At 47.8% G+C, this 16745-nt stretch overlaps 1 protein-coding gene across 1 annotated transcript in view; it reads left to right on the top strand.

Annotated features, from left to right (window-relative positions):
- The window catches only part of LOC135898146 (uncharacterized), a 94907-nt gene that overhangs the window by 2467 nt on the left and 75695 nt on the right, over positions 1-16745 (top strand). Inside the window, exons 2-3 of the mRNA XM_065426920.2 lie at positions 2629-2757; positions 16075-16248. Of these exons, the coding sequence (XP_065282992.2) occupies positions 2694-2757; positions 16075-16248 (238 nt within the window). The 5' untranslated portion in view covers positions 2629-2693. The remainder of the gene's footprint in view (positions 1-2628; positions 2758-16074; positions 16249-16745) is intronic.

Here is a 16745-nt window from a genome sequence, read left to right as displayed (position 1 = left end):
CAGCGTCAGAATGTGCCCCCGCAGCGGTTGACAACCCTGATCGCCGATTTCTGTAGACGTAGGCCCCATTGAACGAGACGGCGAGGCGAGTCTTTGAGGGACAACAATCAGTAAAGCGCATGGTGGTCTGTGACCACGCCGAAAGGTCAACCATAAAAGAAAGGCCGAAATTTAGCAAGTGCCCACACATTGGCAACCCGTTTGTTTTCAGTACCAACTTCAGCTTTGGTGAGAGTTCGGCTGGCGTAGGCTACGACATCCTCTCCAACGCAAGGCATTCATTGCGCTAGCGCTGTACCCATACCGACGTCGTTGGCGTCAGTGTGAATTTGCGTATGAGCATTCTGATCAATATGACGTAAAATTGGTGGCGAAGTACCACACGTAGACGACGTAAGGTGAAGTGCGAATCCATACCCTTCTGACAAGGTAGAAAAGTCATTGGTGCCCGGAAGAAGCTCTTTCAGGGGTACAATGACGGTAGCGAAATTTCGCACAAAAAGCCAAAACAGGAGCAAGGACCCATGAAGTGAAGGAGTGCCTTAAGAGTCATTGGCAGAGAAAAATAGAATATGGTGTGCAGGTTAGCGTGATCAGGCAGTACGCCATGACTGGAAAGGGCATCGTGCAGTACCGCTCTTTCGAACGAAAAAAAAATCACTTCTTTAAAGCGGCCCTCACCAAGTCTGGCCATATTACACTGACAAGCGCCGTGCCTACAACGCGCCTTAACGATCCTGTCTGCTAAGTAATACATCGCTACCCGGCGCCGAATGAGCCAAATTTCAAACTGAACGTCGTTTCCCTTCTCGCAGAGGCCGCGCTCCCAGCCGGAGAGTCAACGTATATCGCACAAATGCGCCTACGCACATCGCACTGCTGTGACGTCGCTCGTAGTGACCTGTGACTTCGAAAATTATTCAAGGCAACGTATTTGCGGGGACAATCTGTTGCTTCAATAGACATAATAAATTTTCAAAGAATAATACACCACACTAACCAAACGTTTGGGTGTTCTTGCTTTCCTTCACACTACAAAAAGAGATGTACTTCCGTTTTGCCTGTTTGTTCCCACGTCGTGCAATCGCGCGCGAAGACAACGCAAGTGTCTCGTTTCCTAGTGTGTTTCAGCGCGTGAGCATAGTCTACGAACCGCTTGCGTATGCCCCAGTATTCGCATAACACTGTCTTATACAGCTAGGCAGGTGTTCTCGTGCACAGGGCGCAAAATGCAGTGTACTGAGCGAAACGAGACAACGCAACAGCTCACGCACAATGCCGTCAGCGGAAGTGCGCCACGCAGCAAAAAAGAAAAAAAAACAATAATCGAGGAAAAAAAATTAAAGTGGGGACGTTTGCGTGACGTGATCCTCGAGCGGCGGTATGGGAGAACGCAGGGAAGGAATTTCGCTTGCGTAGTGTAGATGAAGCAAGTGGAGAGTGTCTCTTTATGCCGTGGCACTGGCCTGCTGAAATCATGGGCTTGCGGGACTGAAACATTTATATATTTATAACACACGTGCTTGTCTTTGTAAAGTCGTATCTCCCAGATCTCAAGTTTCACGCATGCTCACGCAACCGTTAAGGCATCTGCCTGTCGGTACCAAATAAGAATCTCCGCAGAGGAGAAGGATCGGGTTAGTGATGATTCTTTAAGAAATGTTTCAATTTATTTGGTGTTTATTTTCTTCTTATGTTTGCTCTTGCTCCATTCGTTTATCTGGTTTGTTCTTGACAACTATAACAGTTTTTTTTGTATCTTTCAGTGTAGATATTTCGATCTTTTCGATAATACAGTACACTTGGCAGTCAGCGTTCAACCTCTACTTTTGTCCTTGTTCGGATAGCTTATCAGTGCCGCTATTTCAGCGTTCTTTGCATAAGTCTCGGGAATTTCCGCGGCACCTGGTGGACCCACTCCCCCATTCCTGTACACTGTACTCCAGCGCCTTCAGAAAACACCGCAACCATGTAATCGTTGCGCAATACCTATAAAGAATAGGCAATTCATAGTTGCTAATTGAATTTTATTCTGGGATTTTATGAGCCAGAACCACGGTTTTATTACGAGTTTTGCAGTAGTGGGAGACTACGGAATAATATTGAGCACCAGGAAATCTTTAACGTTGTACAATTGCACGGGAGACGGGTGTTTTTGCGTTTTACTCCATCGAAAAGCGGCCACCGTGCCTAGAATTTGATTCCGCGACCTCGGGTTTATCGGCGCAACACCATAGCCGCTAAGCCATCGCGGCGAGTAAATATACGTGCTTACAGTAACACCGAGTTCTAACATCCACTGCGCTAGCCGTTCTGTGTCCCGTGGATATCACTTTCACTGGACGCGGCTCCTGTCCTACTGCCCAGTTTGGCGAAGAAGTTAGGGGGCACTCCCGGTTTGGTCCCGGATACTTTGTTTTTTCATAACAACGCACAGCTGCGGCAGGAGACAGCTAGGTTTTGTAAAAGCAGCTGCCATTCTCGCAATTGCATTGTCCAGTGAGAAGTTTCGTGTTGCGTGCCACATGCCAACGATGCGATGAAAAATGGCGCTTGAAGTTTTAGACATGCATAATTATGGCGCTTGTTGTTCGCTGATTATTCCTTTCTGTTGTGTATATCTTGCAGATTTTGCGATAATAAATAATAGTAAGGAAATCTGTCTATCATCGGCTAAAAGCACCGACAAAAGAATGTGGTTCGTGCATCATTTTTTGATTGTGACTGTCTTCATATGTGAAGCATCTGCAAGGAATTGTAAGTCTGTTATTTTTGTACCGTTTTCCTATTATATTTGGTAGTCTCTCGCGTGTTTCAGAGTACCTCCATGGCACTTGGGTAGTCTTACATAGCAATATTCGCTGCATTTAGGATATAACGTTTATATTTCCGCGCAAGCAATTTGTACGAAAGAATTGTTATAGACTTAGAATCTAGGAAATTTCCAATAGGACATCACATTACAAGTTGTTTGTACACTTTTGATAATTGCAAGTAGCTATAGATAAAACTTGCAACAGGGGCAGGATAACACTTTGAACAGTTAGAAAGTAAGCGATATGTGTATACAAACTCTCCTTCCCCATTTAGGGTCTTTTCGCATAGGCATACTGATGAAATGATGTGTGAGAGTTAATGCGTATCATGTTTTTCTGGCACTCGACAAAATATGATTCTATATACACAAAAAATTATTCGCTTTTATATGCCACTAACATCATCTCATACGTAAAAGGCAATCATGTTCGAGAGCCGAGGCAGCGAAAAAACTTGCCGTACTTGCACACGACCTGACATAAGCTCAGTGGAATTCATCCGATTTCATAAGTGCACACCTTCATACCCTGGACCCTAATTTACAACTTCGTATTCCGCCCGAGCTTCCACGACGCGACTGCACCCTTCTAGTTCGTCTATGGCTTGGAGTAGCATTTTCAAGTGCGTACTCCTTTCTTATAGGAACGTCCAACAGCCCACTTTGTGGCTTCTGTGGGTGCAATGAAACAATCGTGCACCTTCTTTGTCAGTGCTCTCGTTTCAACCGGCAAAGAGCAGTCCTCTCAGTCATCCTAGACATACTGGACAAGCGTCCGATGACAGAAGACAAGATCCTTGGAAACTGGCCTACTCGAACATCAGCGCGATCGGCTATGAAGGCGCTGTTGCGGTATTGAAAAGACACTGGACTTACTGACAGATTGTGACTTCAATGTGTGACGCAGGATTGTACGTTGACACTGCATAACACTAGGAACGCCTTCGCGGGCTGCTTGACAGTGCCCACAGAAACAGTTTGTGTGTACGTGCGTGTGAGTGTAGTTTTTTTTATCCTTCTCTCTATCACCTATCGCATCCCCTTGCCCCTTCCCCAGTACAGGGTAGCCAACCGGAGATAACCTCTGGTTAACCTCCCTGTCTTTCCTTCGCCTTTCTCTCTCTCTCTCTCTGCACAAGGGACTTGTCGCAGCAAGTGGATATCATTCGGACCTGCTTTCCCGCTGCCCAAAATATAACCACTATTCTAAAGCAGTTTACTGTATCCCCTGGAAGTGCTTCGCTAAACCCGAGCCTTTTTGAAATTGTTACACGGTTGCAAGGCATTTTTTCTAGAGTAATACGGTAGCGAGCGCAAGACCGGATTGGTGAAATATTTTTTTGCCTCTTCTTCCCAGGAGTCTCCATTTCCGTTTCGTCAACAAACGTGCTGCGACATTTCTCCTCGAGCCGATCAATCCCGCAGGGCAGGTGATGGGCGCTATCACTCACTGTAGGGTTTTTTGAGAGCGGCAACCATTCGTCGTAAGGCGTGTAAACGTGAAATTCAGTGCATTCAGGTGAACCATCCCTATAAAGGCTCGAGTATAGTGCGCTGCACTTTTTTCAAGCAAACCACTTTTTCGAAAAAGGTGGCGGGGTAGAGGCACATCAAATCACCGATAAATTATACGACAAGGGGTGGCGTTTGTCACATGAGAAACCAGGGATGCCTAGGGGGCCCTCGTGAAAATCGGCCCTCAGGTAGGGTGTATTAGACAAGGGAAGTGGGTCCAGTGAGGGCTTTCAACTGAGGTAAAATCTTCGTGGTGCCACCATCGACTTCACCTGAATGAGTGACCGCGTGCTCCCGCCAGACGCCTGCCGCATCGGAGACCCTACCTCAACTGTATGCAGCTTGCCTAGGTGCTTTATTCTGATGTACCTGGTTGTGCTACACTGTGGCGAAAGCAGTGATATTATTCTACACGGGTGTGTTATGAACAAGGCAGAAAAACAGCGACGGAAACAGCGCAAGTGACGGAAGACCGATGCTGCATGGAGCAGACGACAGCGACTGGTCCAGTGAGCTCGCCTCAACCAATGAGTGCAGCCGACACAGTAGGAGATTCAGGATTCAGGACCACGTGGCGTATTGACCTTAAGCTTTTCAAACTTCGCACAGTAGCGTGGTGATCACGTCACCAAAACAAAAATAAAATATTTAAAAGCTATACCTGCGCATTAAATTTCTCCACAACGTTTGTCCTGCAGGCTTTAGCACTGTTCTTGATAAAGCGTAGCCACTCGTCGCCTGGAAATGACTTATCCTCCTAACAGCGTTTAGTTGCGACGAGCGATGATTGATTCTGGGCTTTTTATACAGTTGTTTTTTTGTTTGTTTACAGTAGTTTTTTGTTTGTTTACCTTTTTTGTTTTTGACGCCTCGTGCCCGTTGCCTCACAAAAACATGCACGTGCAAACAGACTGAATGGCCCTCGCTCTGAAATTATTTAATTCTATAATTATGGGGTTTTACGCGCCAAAACCGCTTTCTGATATTGAGGCACGCCGTAGTGGTGTACTCCGGAAATTTCGACCACCTGGCGTTTTTTAACGTGCATCTGAATCTAAGTACATGGGTGTTTTCGCATTTCGCCCCCACCGAAATGCGGCCGCCGTGGCCGGGATTCGATCCCGCGACCTCGTGCTCAGCACCCTAACAGCATAGCCGCTGAGCAACCACGGTGGTTTCTGAAATTACCGTTCAAAACTCAAGCTGTAATAAATAGCTTTACGGTTTAAATTTCGCGCTTCTTCAAGTCAATGTGCCCTCTGCTGAGAGGGTGCAAGACCATTTGCTTCTTTCGTGTGACATAACCGTCCGTCCCCGAACGAAACACTGCATTATGAAACCACCAATTTTCCGACTAAGTGCAATAAATGCATATGTTTTTACAAAGGACTACCCTCATGACGCACACCATTCAAACTTGTTGACATTCGGCTATTATATGCAAATTGAATTGTTTAAAAATTGGCCCATTCAGTTACACATGTGCATTTCCGGGCAGTTACATAGGATGGTGAATGTGCAATGTCCAGAATTCCTGAGTATGTCCGTCCTACATCGTACGATAGCATTTTTTAAATGTAACACGAAGACATGCGCATGCTTTTTGTTACGTTGTCCAGGGAATAAAATCTGATAATAAAAGCAATGGCTTAACCCTACATTTTAGGAAGTAAAGATGGAAAACATTAATTGACGAGCCGTCCTGAAAACATAAAACTGAAACCAAATCTTCATTTTCATGTTTCGAACATCTGGTGAGAGAATGTCGAACTCAGTCCTACGTGGCTTTTAAAAGAAGAAGATAGCACGCAGCACGGTATCGAACCACCGCTAGCATACCGCGAAACGATAGGCGCGAGTGATCAAACGGCTAGGCCACGGCTTCCGACGCTTCTGCGAGTGATACGCTTGGGTTTTTATAGATACCACGTGAACTTGCATGACTGTGTTAAAAAATCGCTCTTGGGAACAGTGTTGCGCCATGTCTAGAGAGTGGAGACATGCATCAGTCGAAATCCAGGTTTTCAGAATACTTCTGCTGCAGCGGCTACTACGATAGACGCTGTAGTTTCATCGCAGCTGCCGTTTGTGTCTCTAACATAGAGTACAAAGTTTCGCCGTTCCCATAGGCTTCTATTGCTGAATCTTTAACCGCTCTGGTAACATAATTTTTGCTTGACAAGCGTGATACTGCATTTGGCTCGTGTGGATTGTCTTCCAGAACATGTCTGTCAGCTGCGCGTTTTTCATTAATAGACCTGCAGCTGTTGTAATTCGAGAAAAACTAGCTCACTCCATTGAAAACGTGCTAGCTTCGTGTCGTGGCCGCATGGAGTGCTAGCTTGTGTCTAGAAGAGCTGGATATGGTGGATGTTCGGGGTACTGGATGCCCTGGACAACCAAGTCCTACAAGTTCTTCGAAGAAGCAGACGCTTGACTTGACTACAACCAGAGCCAACAAACATGGCCGACCCCTAAGCAGGCCGGTCAACCAATGCCATCGAAGAACGCATCGTTCAAGCCGGCGAGAGACCAAGGCATCCTAGCAATTTGAAGAAAAGAGCGCTACTAAGACGTGGACTGAAAGAGGAACATGTACGATAGATAAGCGCCTTGTCCATCGTACATGTTCCTCTTTTAGTCCGCGTCTTCGTAGCGCTCCTTTTTTTTTCAAATATGCAAAACCAACTCGCCCGCATCTCGCTTCTGCTGATCCTAGCTACTGAACGCCTGAACCATGTATATCCTCAGGTAAAATAGATGATGGCGTGCATTACTAGCTGAGACTCTACAAAAGAGTAAACCGGCATAACGGGTGGAGTACGTGAGCGCAGCTTGTGAATGTTGCATTTTCCTCGCCGTACCGTTCTCCTTTGGTTTGACAATCACAAGGCCTGCTGATCAATAGGGATTTTTTTTTTCGACAAACTTAAAGTCTGCTTTGGCGACTCCAATTCCAAAAAAGAAGAAAACGGAACACACGCTTTCCTGGAGCGCCAAATTGCCTGGTTAAACGTGAACAACATATATTGAAGAAATATTGAAGCTATGCGGAATTGTCAACGCGAATATGTAGGATGAAGACAATATAGGATATCTGTTAGCAGTCATCGCTAGAGACATGTAGAATTTTTTAATAACGAAAGAAAACTTGAACACTCCTTCCGAATTCAAGCAGCAATGTCGCGCGTTTGAAGCTCTGAAGACCTGTAGGATCTGATCGAAATTCGGGCGCTTCAGCAGCGTGACCACAGTTGCAAGTACGGACATTACTGCTGGCGATGACGTCGCCTTGATCGTCAGTCGAGTGGTACACGAAGAGCTCGCACGACTACAGTGTGTAGACGCTGGTTCTAAGTGTGCGTTTGACGAGTGCATTCCCAAGCCAAAATCCTGATCGCAAGAACATCGCATCGAGCGTCAACCGCCTTCTGAATATTCACACTTAAATAACAACAGCTTTAGGTCTCTCCCGGTGAATCTCAGTCGCCGCCAGTCCTCACCAGTGCGTCGTGACACTACGGAGGATTACCCAATGCCGCGACGTGTTCCTGCTTAAAAAGTTGGAGGACGCTTAAGCTTCGCCTTCAAGAGTGGGACGCGACAGCGTTCCCGTCGACCCGCCAAGGGGTATAAGACAATGCGCTACGGCACAGCGATCACTTACGATGCGCCCCGCATCGGACTTAGCGCCCACCTATCACGCGGTGAGCGTCGAGCAACGCAGCGTTCGGCGCGGCAACGAAACGTGCGCCTGAGCGAACGGAACGAACCAAAGAACTCGGTGTCTCGGAGGGGAAACGATCTACGCCAGCCAAACGTCGTGATCGGCACGGGCAGAGAGATAGATAGTAATGTAAACCGGGAGCACGGCGAAGCGTCGTCAGGGGAGAGGGAGTCCCGCGACGCGCCTGGCAGCGGTCCCAATGCGCGCGCGGCGCGCCTCCTGTCGGGGCAGCGCCGTACATTGAGAGGAGGGGGTCTTCTGTGTTTGCCGCAAGATGGCTCTGCGTGTGCGGAAAGCGCAGAAGAAATGCAGCGGAAACGCACTTCGCAACTCGTGTAATTGTGACTTCTGTACGTTACATGTTCATAATTACCGATATACACCGCAGTATAACTTTCCACGGCTCGTTTCGAAGGCAACACCGCATTCACTAGAGGCGCGTTTGCACCGCTTGGAAGCATCGAACTCGTGGCTGAGTGGTAGCGTCTCCGTCTCACACTCCGGAGACCCTGGTTCGATTCCCACCGGGCCAATCTTGGAAGTTGCTTTTTATTTATGAAGCGCCTGCCGTGATTTATCGCTCACGGTCAACGCCGCAAACGCCGACGCCGACACCGACGCCGACGACACCGGCTTTTCTGCGACACGAGCTCCTTAACGCTATCGCGTTAATACGCGTTGCCACGACATGCTCCCGCGGAATCATACCCGGCGCCACGCTTACCCGCTCCATTTAGCTTCAACTGCAACCTCCCCGTATGCTACGCCTGCAGGTTCCCGAGGACATATTGTGCACTTTTGTCCCCGCCTCCCTAAGTAAGCGCCACGTTTCTCGACGTGCATAGCTCGGGTGCACGAAGACGCGCCCACGCCATTTGTAGTCCATCCTCTGCGGTAACACTGGTCGTACCAATCGCGCGATGAGACCCCTGTCTCCGAGCGTGGTGACGGCGGTGGTGACCCCTGTCACCACCGCCGACCCGAATGCGCCGTTCGCCATCCCTGCGCCGTCTTCGGTATCCTTCCCCTTCGCAGTTGGGAAACTACCTGGTGCGGCCGATGGAGGTGCAGTCGAAAGACGGTCAGACTCGCCAATTCATCCGTATGTTTTAGAGCGCAGCTCTTTGGCGTCCGTTCCTGGGTTTCGCGTCGGCGTTGTCGTCGGCCTCGTAACCAGCTCCGCCCCCCTTTCATCCCCCCAGCGCTAGCAGCGACCGACTGATACCGCTGGATGCCGCTGACGCCGCTAGAGAGTCAAGATAACGTGACTGCATAGAACACCGTCGCCGCCATGCAGAAAGAGGAGGAAAGGGTCCCCCCCCCCCTGGTTCTTAGCGCTGCGGAAGCGAGGGTATCATATTGTTTGTGTCGGCATCGGCGGCGTTGTCCCTGAAACCAACTCCGCAGCTGGGGTTGACTCACTATCGGCGTCAGCGGCATCAGTCAGTCGCTGCTATCTCTTCCCTCCTCCCTTTATCGTGTTGTCCGCTTGCTGCACGCGCTTCTGCCCCCATCGTTTGCCGCTGGGTGTACACGCCGCCCCCCTCCCACCCCTTCCTGCGAGTCTCCGGTTGTCAAAGCGCCGGCTCGAACTTTGAAGTTGGCGAACTGTGCGCCGCAAAGTTGCCCAACGGCTTGCTGGTAGTAGCTGCCTACTTCGCCCCTACCGCACTCACGAAAGACGTCGTGCACTTCCTGCAACTCGCATTAACCGTCCATCGATCCACACCGATGTTAGTAGTGGGGGACTTTAATGTTGACATAAAGACAAACAGCAATTTCCTAACACTTATGCGGGAGAACATCCCGTTCCTCTCGCTCGTAACGCGTCCCACGGCTGTGACAACCTCGCGAGGCACTTGTATAGATCTCGTCTTTGAGAATCAAGCATTGGTGTACCAAGTCGAACATATATCAGTCTATTTCTCCGACCACAAAGCTTCCTTCATGACTGTCAAGAACTGTTAGTGGAGTCTTTGTTAAAGGAATACGTGTGAAAAATAAAAAAAAATTCTGTGATAGCGCATACATGTGTTGCTCGATTTCTTTGCCTCAATCTATCGAAAAGGTGAAACAGCTTATTTGCTGCGCTCAAATTTCGCATTAGGAAGTAACGTAATCGTCGGTAATTTTTTTTATGCTGAAGAACAAGGTGCTTGTATGTACTGACAGCGTAACTACTACTGCTCTTGTCGATACGGGTGCCGCTATTTCCGTTATGAGCCTTCGCTTTAAAGATCGCTTAGAGTAGAAAGTTATAGTCGGGTGGGATTGCAAAGCAACTTTTCGTGGAGTTGGAGATGAAAAGCTGCGCCATGTTGGTGGTTGGTTTTGGTTGCGATCGGAGGACAGGGCTTTAGAGCCGAGTTCAATCTATTGGTACACGCAACTCATGTTGCTAATTTAGGCACAGATTTCCTACATCAGTGCACGGCTACACTAGACTGTGGGACTGGAGAGATTTTACTTAGGAGGACGTTGCCAATCGCCATACTTGATGATTTGCAGACCGATCGAGCCGACGTGTTTTCGCTCTCTGAAGATGTGTTACTGCCTAGTCAGACAGCCATGTTCGTTCCCGTGAGTTCCTCACGTGTCCGAATGGGATCATGCGGCGGTCTTGTCGAGGAAAATCATAACAACGCGATTAATAAGAATGTGTTGATCCCTCGATCTATTGTTAAAGCCGTCGACGGGCGCGCTTTCTTGTGGACAGTGAACGCTTGTACACAGTCTGTTACCCTGCCAGTCGGACTGAAATTGGCAACATTTGAGGAGCAAGCCATAATTGATGTACGAAGAGTGTCAGTTTCTTCAGACATCAGTCCACCATTGCCTGACCATTCGGATTATTTGGGACGTATGATAAACAAGTCTTTGTCACCTTCCGAGCAGGAGGTACTCCAAAAAGTGCTCGCGTGCTGCACGTCAGTATTCACATCAGTATTCACGGATGTTGCTGGAATCTAGTATGCGCCACCGCATCAACAAAGGTCAAGCGACCCTGATGCGTCAAAAAATCGTAGCGCATTTCTCCCATGGAAAGAAAAGTGATCGCCGAACAGGTCGATGACATGTGGCAGAAAGGCGTAATTCAGGAGTCATGCAGTCCTTGGGCAGCTCCTGTTATACTAGTGAAAATGAAAGAGAACTCGTGGAGATTTTGTGTCGACTACCGCCGCCTGAAGGCCGTCACAAAAAAGACGTGTATTCCTTCTAACGCATGGACGATGCTGTTGACTGCCTTCACTCCGCCTCGTACTTTTCGTCAGCTGACCTCTTGTCCGGGTAATGGCAGATGCCGATGCACCGTTCTGACTTAGAAAAGACCGCTTTTGTTACGCCTGACGAACTCTGAGGTTAACGTCATGCCGTTTGGCTGATGTAATGCCCCGCCAACCTTCTAGCGATTTATGGACTGCATTTTCCGTGGTCTCAACAAGGAGATTTGTATGCGTTATTTTGATGAAGTGATTATTTTCGGCCAAACTTTCCACGAGCACAACCAGTGGCGCCGCGTTGATTTGGACTGAATCCAATAGGCTGAGGCTGGCCTCGTCAAGCCCTTGCGCTTGGCTATCTCCTTGACAAACATGGTATACGGCCAGATCCCCAAAATATTTCTGCTGTTCACAACTTTAGGTAGGCAGCCGAAGAGAGTGAAAGTCCTCAGAAGTTTCCTGGGCCTTTGTTTTTGTTTTCGCAGGTTTATTAAAGACCGCGCGGAGCTTGCTTGTCCACTGACTGACCTGCTGCGCAAAGACACTCCTGACATATGGTCTGTTCAGTGTGAGACTGTTTTGAAGCAGCTGAAGTTTTTGCTCACCTATGGGCCACTTCTCGCCATTTATGTCCAGAGTGTTTCACCAAAGTGCATAATGATGCAAGGGGTGTGGGCGCTGGTGCTGTGCAGTTTCGGGACGGACGCAACACGCCGTTGCGCACGAAAGTTGTTCTTTGACAAAAACAGAGAGCAATTAGACAACAATTGGAATGTCTTGCTGTTGTTTTCGCCATCCACATGTTTAGATGTTGTTTGTACGGCCGTCATTTCAAGGTTGTCACCCACCATCATTCTCTCTGCTGGCTCGTTGGACTGTGTGACCCAGGAGGGCGGTTCGCTTGGCTCGGTGCGCCATGCATTTTCAAGAATACGACTTTTCTCTTGCGCATATGAGCGGTCGGGGCTACACAGATGCCGACTGCTTATCTTGTCTTCCATCTCAGAGTGAGGGTACTGATTACGATTTTAACGACTGCTTAATACAACATCATCGGAATTTCCTGACCTTGCCGTCTTCAACAACCAACAACAGCGAGACCCTTCACTAAAGCTGATTATAGATGCGGCCCACAGATCTCCGCGGGCTACACTAATTGTGATTCGTGACGGTCTGTTTTACCAAAAGAATTATTCAAACAACGGTTCTCAGTGCTGATTGTCGTACGAACTGCCTTCGCCTTGCAGTACTTCGGGCCATGAACGACGACTTTACATCCGGTCACCGTAGATTCGCTCGAACGCTGGGCCACCTCGAAAACGTTTGTACTGGCCTCAATCGATGAAGACAACCAAGCAGTGTGTCGCCAGTCGTGATGTCAACGCCAGAAACAACTGACCACAGCTCCTGAAGGAGGTCGGCAACCAGTTAGACCGCCGACTTCACCTTTTCAGAAAGTGGATATAGATTTGCTCGGTCCCTTCGTCAAGTCTTCCACTGGCTGCCGCTGGATAATTGTGTGCGTGGATTATTCAACGCGTTATACTGAAACAATGGCACTTGTCTGAGCTACAGCATCCGATATTTTAGGGTTTCTTTTGCATTCGATTATCCTCCGCCATGGAGGTCCTCACGTGGTGACAAGTTATCGCGGCTGACAGTTCACCGCTGAAGATGTGGAAGGGTTGATACGCCCTTGTGCAACTCAATATTGTCATTCCATGCCTTACCATCCGCAAACCAACGGCGTAACCGGGCGCACCAATCGCACCCTCGTCAACCTGCTTTCCATGTGTGTGTCAGCGCATCATAAGAACTGGGATGCCGTATTGCCGTTCATATTATGTCGTGATGAAGAAGCACGTAGACTTGCCAGGCTCAGTACCTTATTGTCGTATCTTCATGCTAAAGCTCGCAATGACGCACAACATCTGTCCATCATATTCGCCACCGGTGACTTCGTATGGCTGTGGACACCGGTTAGGAAAGAGGCACTTTGTCAAAAGCGTCTCTCCATGTATTCGGGCCCGTTCGTCATTGTCAAATGCTTGAGTGAAGTGACTTATGTCACCGCTAAAGCGATGGCTGATAACCACCGTTCACGCAAGACGCAAGTTCTCGACGTCGCACGACTGAATGCGTACCATCAACGCGCAATCTGACTCGCTCGCTGAGCTTCGTCTGCCCGGAAGAAGATGTAACACCGAATCGGAGGAGCGCGTAAGAAAAGGAAGAAGCGGCGCATGGGTTTTGGAGTGATCACCTGTTTCAGACCGTCGCACGTCTTCTCTCCCCTTTTCACTGTAAATAAACCCATTATGCATTCCTAACCTTATGTATACTATATGCAACGCCATGCTATATGACATGCGGAAAATGGTGGTTACATTGCCACATCATTCTATCACTAAAGCTACTTATACCAGGTTGTACCATTATACAGAAATAGGTTACTGAGGGTGCTTAGAATGACAGCCCACAGACATTTGTGATGGAAGAAAACACCGACAGCGGATGCCGTTTATATAATATCCTCGCAGTCTATAGTAATATAACTGGAACAGAAGAACAATGCTCGAACCTCAAAATGATCTACCTTTATTGGCGCGCCTGTGCTTTACCTTGGATATCGGCCCAGGGAAGAGGTTTGAAATCTACCCGCTGCGGAAAAGTGGTGGCACCGTCGCTTAGCACTACGTTGGCGTAAATAACCAACATAACTGAATTTCTCCGGTGGCACTTCCAACAGAAGATATCTAACACAACTGCTCGTTTTTAATTAGTCAGCTTACGTTGACTTCAATTCATACTGTCATTACAGATACGAGTCTTACACTTCCAGTATTTTACACTGCTTCGCTCTTCTGACTAAGCTCTCCTGTTTCAGGCATTTACACGTGTTCCACCATAACGCCGCTGGCCCATTTTTTTTTGTACGTCCAAACAGTGGGCGCGATGTCCACAAGGGGGCGCTGCTTCTCAGCTGGGAACTCCAACGCTGGTTCTCCTTAGTAAACAGCGTGGTGCAGCGAAGCAGCAGGAGAGGCGTAGCCCAAGCGGGCGGGAACACCAGGCACATGCCTCTCCCCCTTGAAGTTCTTGTGTACCGTGATAGCTGATGCAAAACTACGCGTTGAATTACCCGCCTGTCCCACCGTTCCCGTCCTGTCACAGGTGGCCTGCTAAATGTTGTGCAGAAACTATTGTTGATGATGATGGCGAAAGCCAAAATAAAGCAACGGCTTACCAAGGAGATATCCCATGGGCACACTTCTGTTGCAAACTTCTGGCGTTCGTAGCGGTCTTTGCTGACGGCACAAAATATTTTCAACATGCTTCCGTATATGGCTTGAGAACATGACGATGGCGTCGGCGTCCCGTTGACCACGCTATAATGACGATGTCATAAAAAATTGTGAGAGTGCGACGAGGACAAGCGTATGAGCAATATGGCATGCCAACAAATGAATGAAGACAACGTGATTACGACAGTACGACAACGCCCAAGAGAAGCTGTATTGAGCAAGCAGGACGAAATGGCCACCTCGACGCGGGGCGAGCAGTGCGCTTTGAAGACGATTGCGCCCCTCAGCCAAGATACGCTGTCTAAAGCAAAGAAGAAGCACGACACAGCTCCACCATTCACCAGCATTGAGTCCAGCTGCTGCAACCAAACTCTCGCACAACAGTAATTAAGTTTCAAAGGTCGCCAGTGAACGTGTCAGGCTGCTTAGGTTAGATAGCTCTCATGCGAGAGCACATGGAGCGGCCTCTCCTCGTCCGAGGTAAGGCGTAGCAGCAAAAGCTCCTCGAACCTCGACACTACCTTCCGTCTGAGTTTCTCCTAGACGAGAAAAAAAATACGCTGTCATCTAGAGAAGAAACTCATGAGGCAATGAAAAAGGAGAATGAGCAATTGCTGAACGAGCATTGAGGAAGCAACCGAGGTTGGATGCGTAAACCTGTTGTGTATTCTGCTGGAGGTGTACGGCCACCAGTGTTCAGAAATCACGTAACCAAATGCATAGGTGATATTTATTCACACAATGCATGCTCACGTGCTTATTCTATGATAACAATAGTGGGACTCCTGTGGTTTGAATATGCACTCGTTCTGACTCCCTAGTCGTAATAGGCCCGCCGATATCAAAGGACTTGAACGTAAATGGTTTGGCGATGACGGCATGTCACTTCAAGTCATTTACCATAGCGCTTTTCAAGGCCCGAAAAACTGTATATCATATTTCAGTGCGTCTGCTCACATAAATTTTGTTTGGTCACGTAAATTTCGGGGGGGGGGGGGGGAGGGCGGTGTAATTCTTCAGCACTCGCACTCACACCATTGAAATATGTAGCAATCTACGGGACATAATTGTTTTATTGACATTCGCGACCATTTAACATTAGAGCACAATTATTACTGTGATTTCGTGATATTTTGTCATTTGTATTTTGACTGCCTTTTGATTACATTTTTCCTCGTTAATTATTGTGCGGTTATTGTATCCTTTTTTATATTGAAAGCAATTCACTTTCAAAACCATGTAGTAACGTCTCGTAAACCGACTTAACCAATGCTTGGTTTGTAAGAGCATTTTGTCGTGAAGTAAAGACACGTTTGGACAAGAGGACCTATCTTGGTCAGGGTCTTGGCGGTGAGAAGTGGATTGTTGGTATGCTCACTCCAGTGTTAGCTTTTTAAGGCAAGTGTTCACGATTAGACTGTTCATCACTGGTGAAGTAGTCATGATACTGGGACAAATCTTTGACGCTGTGCTTTCTGCTTTCTTGTGCAGTCTGTGAACAAAAAAATGAGGAACCCTACTTCTGCAGATATGATGGCGAGGTTTATCCACAGCTGTGCCCGCAACTAACTACCAGATGTATGCACGGAGGAAGAATATGCATCTGCCAACGAGGGTACTTTCGGCGCCAATTTTGGCACCCTTGCGTTACGAAGAGAGAATGCGGTAAGAGCTTCCCAACTTGTGTATGCTCCAGAAAATATTGGCATATCTCGCGAATATTTAGCGGAATCATTAGGAGCTTGTTCGACAGACTACGCTCGTTAGGTGTTGATAAAACGAACATTTTATTTTTCGGCGATTATTCACGATCTACATTTTTACGAAAGTGCTAAAAACAAAATGGTAAAAAAAACGCGTTGTAAAAATATTCGCAATCTGTTAAATTATAAATGCTAGCGGCGTCACAGAGGGAATTATACAAACGATAATGATAACCAAGACTTTTTACCCTTGCACAACAACTGGTATGCCCCCTTTAGTGCTGGGTGAGAATGTTGGTACGCACAGTCACCACATCAAAAAAAAAATTCGAAACCGCATATAGTCACATATGCAGAAGAACAAGTTTCAATACTTTGAAATACCGTCACAAGCGCCGTGTGTAGAATGGTATGTACTTATTAGAGCTCCCTTACCAGAAGCGGCACAGACAAACAAGT

This window comes from Dermacentor albipictus, chromosome 10, assembly GCF_038994185.2.
Source record: "Dermacentor albipictus isolate Rhodes 1998 colony chromosome 10, USDA_Dalb.pri_finalv2, whole genome shotgun sequence".
NCBI classification, from domain to species: Eukaryota; Metazoa; Arthropoda; class Arachnida; order Ixodida; family Ixodidae; genus Dermacentor; species Dermacentor albipictus.
Note: the sequence above shows the minus strand (reverse complement) of the source record. Positions and strands in the feature narration are given on the sequence as shown.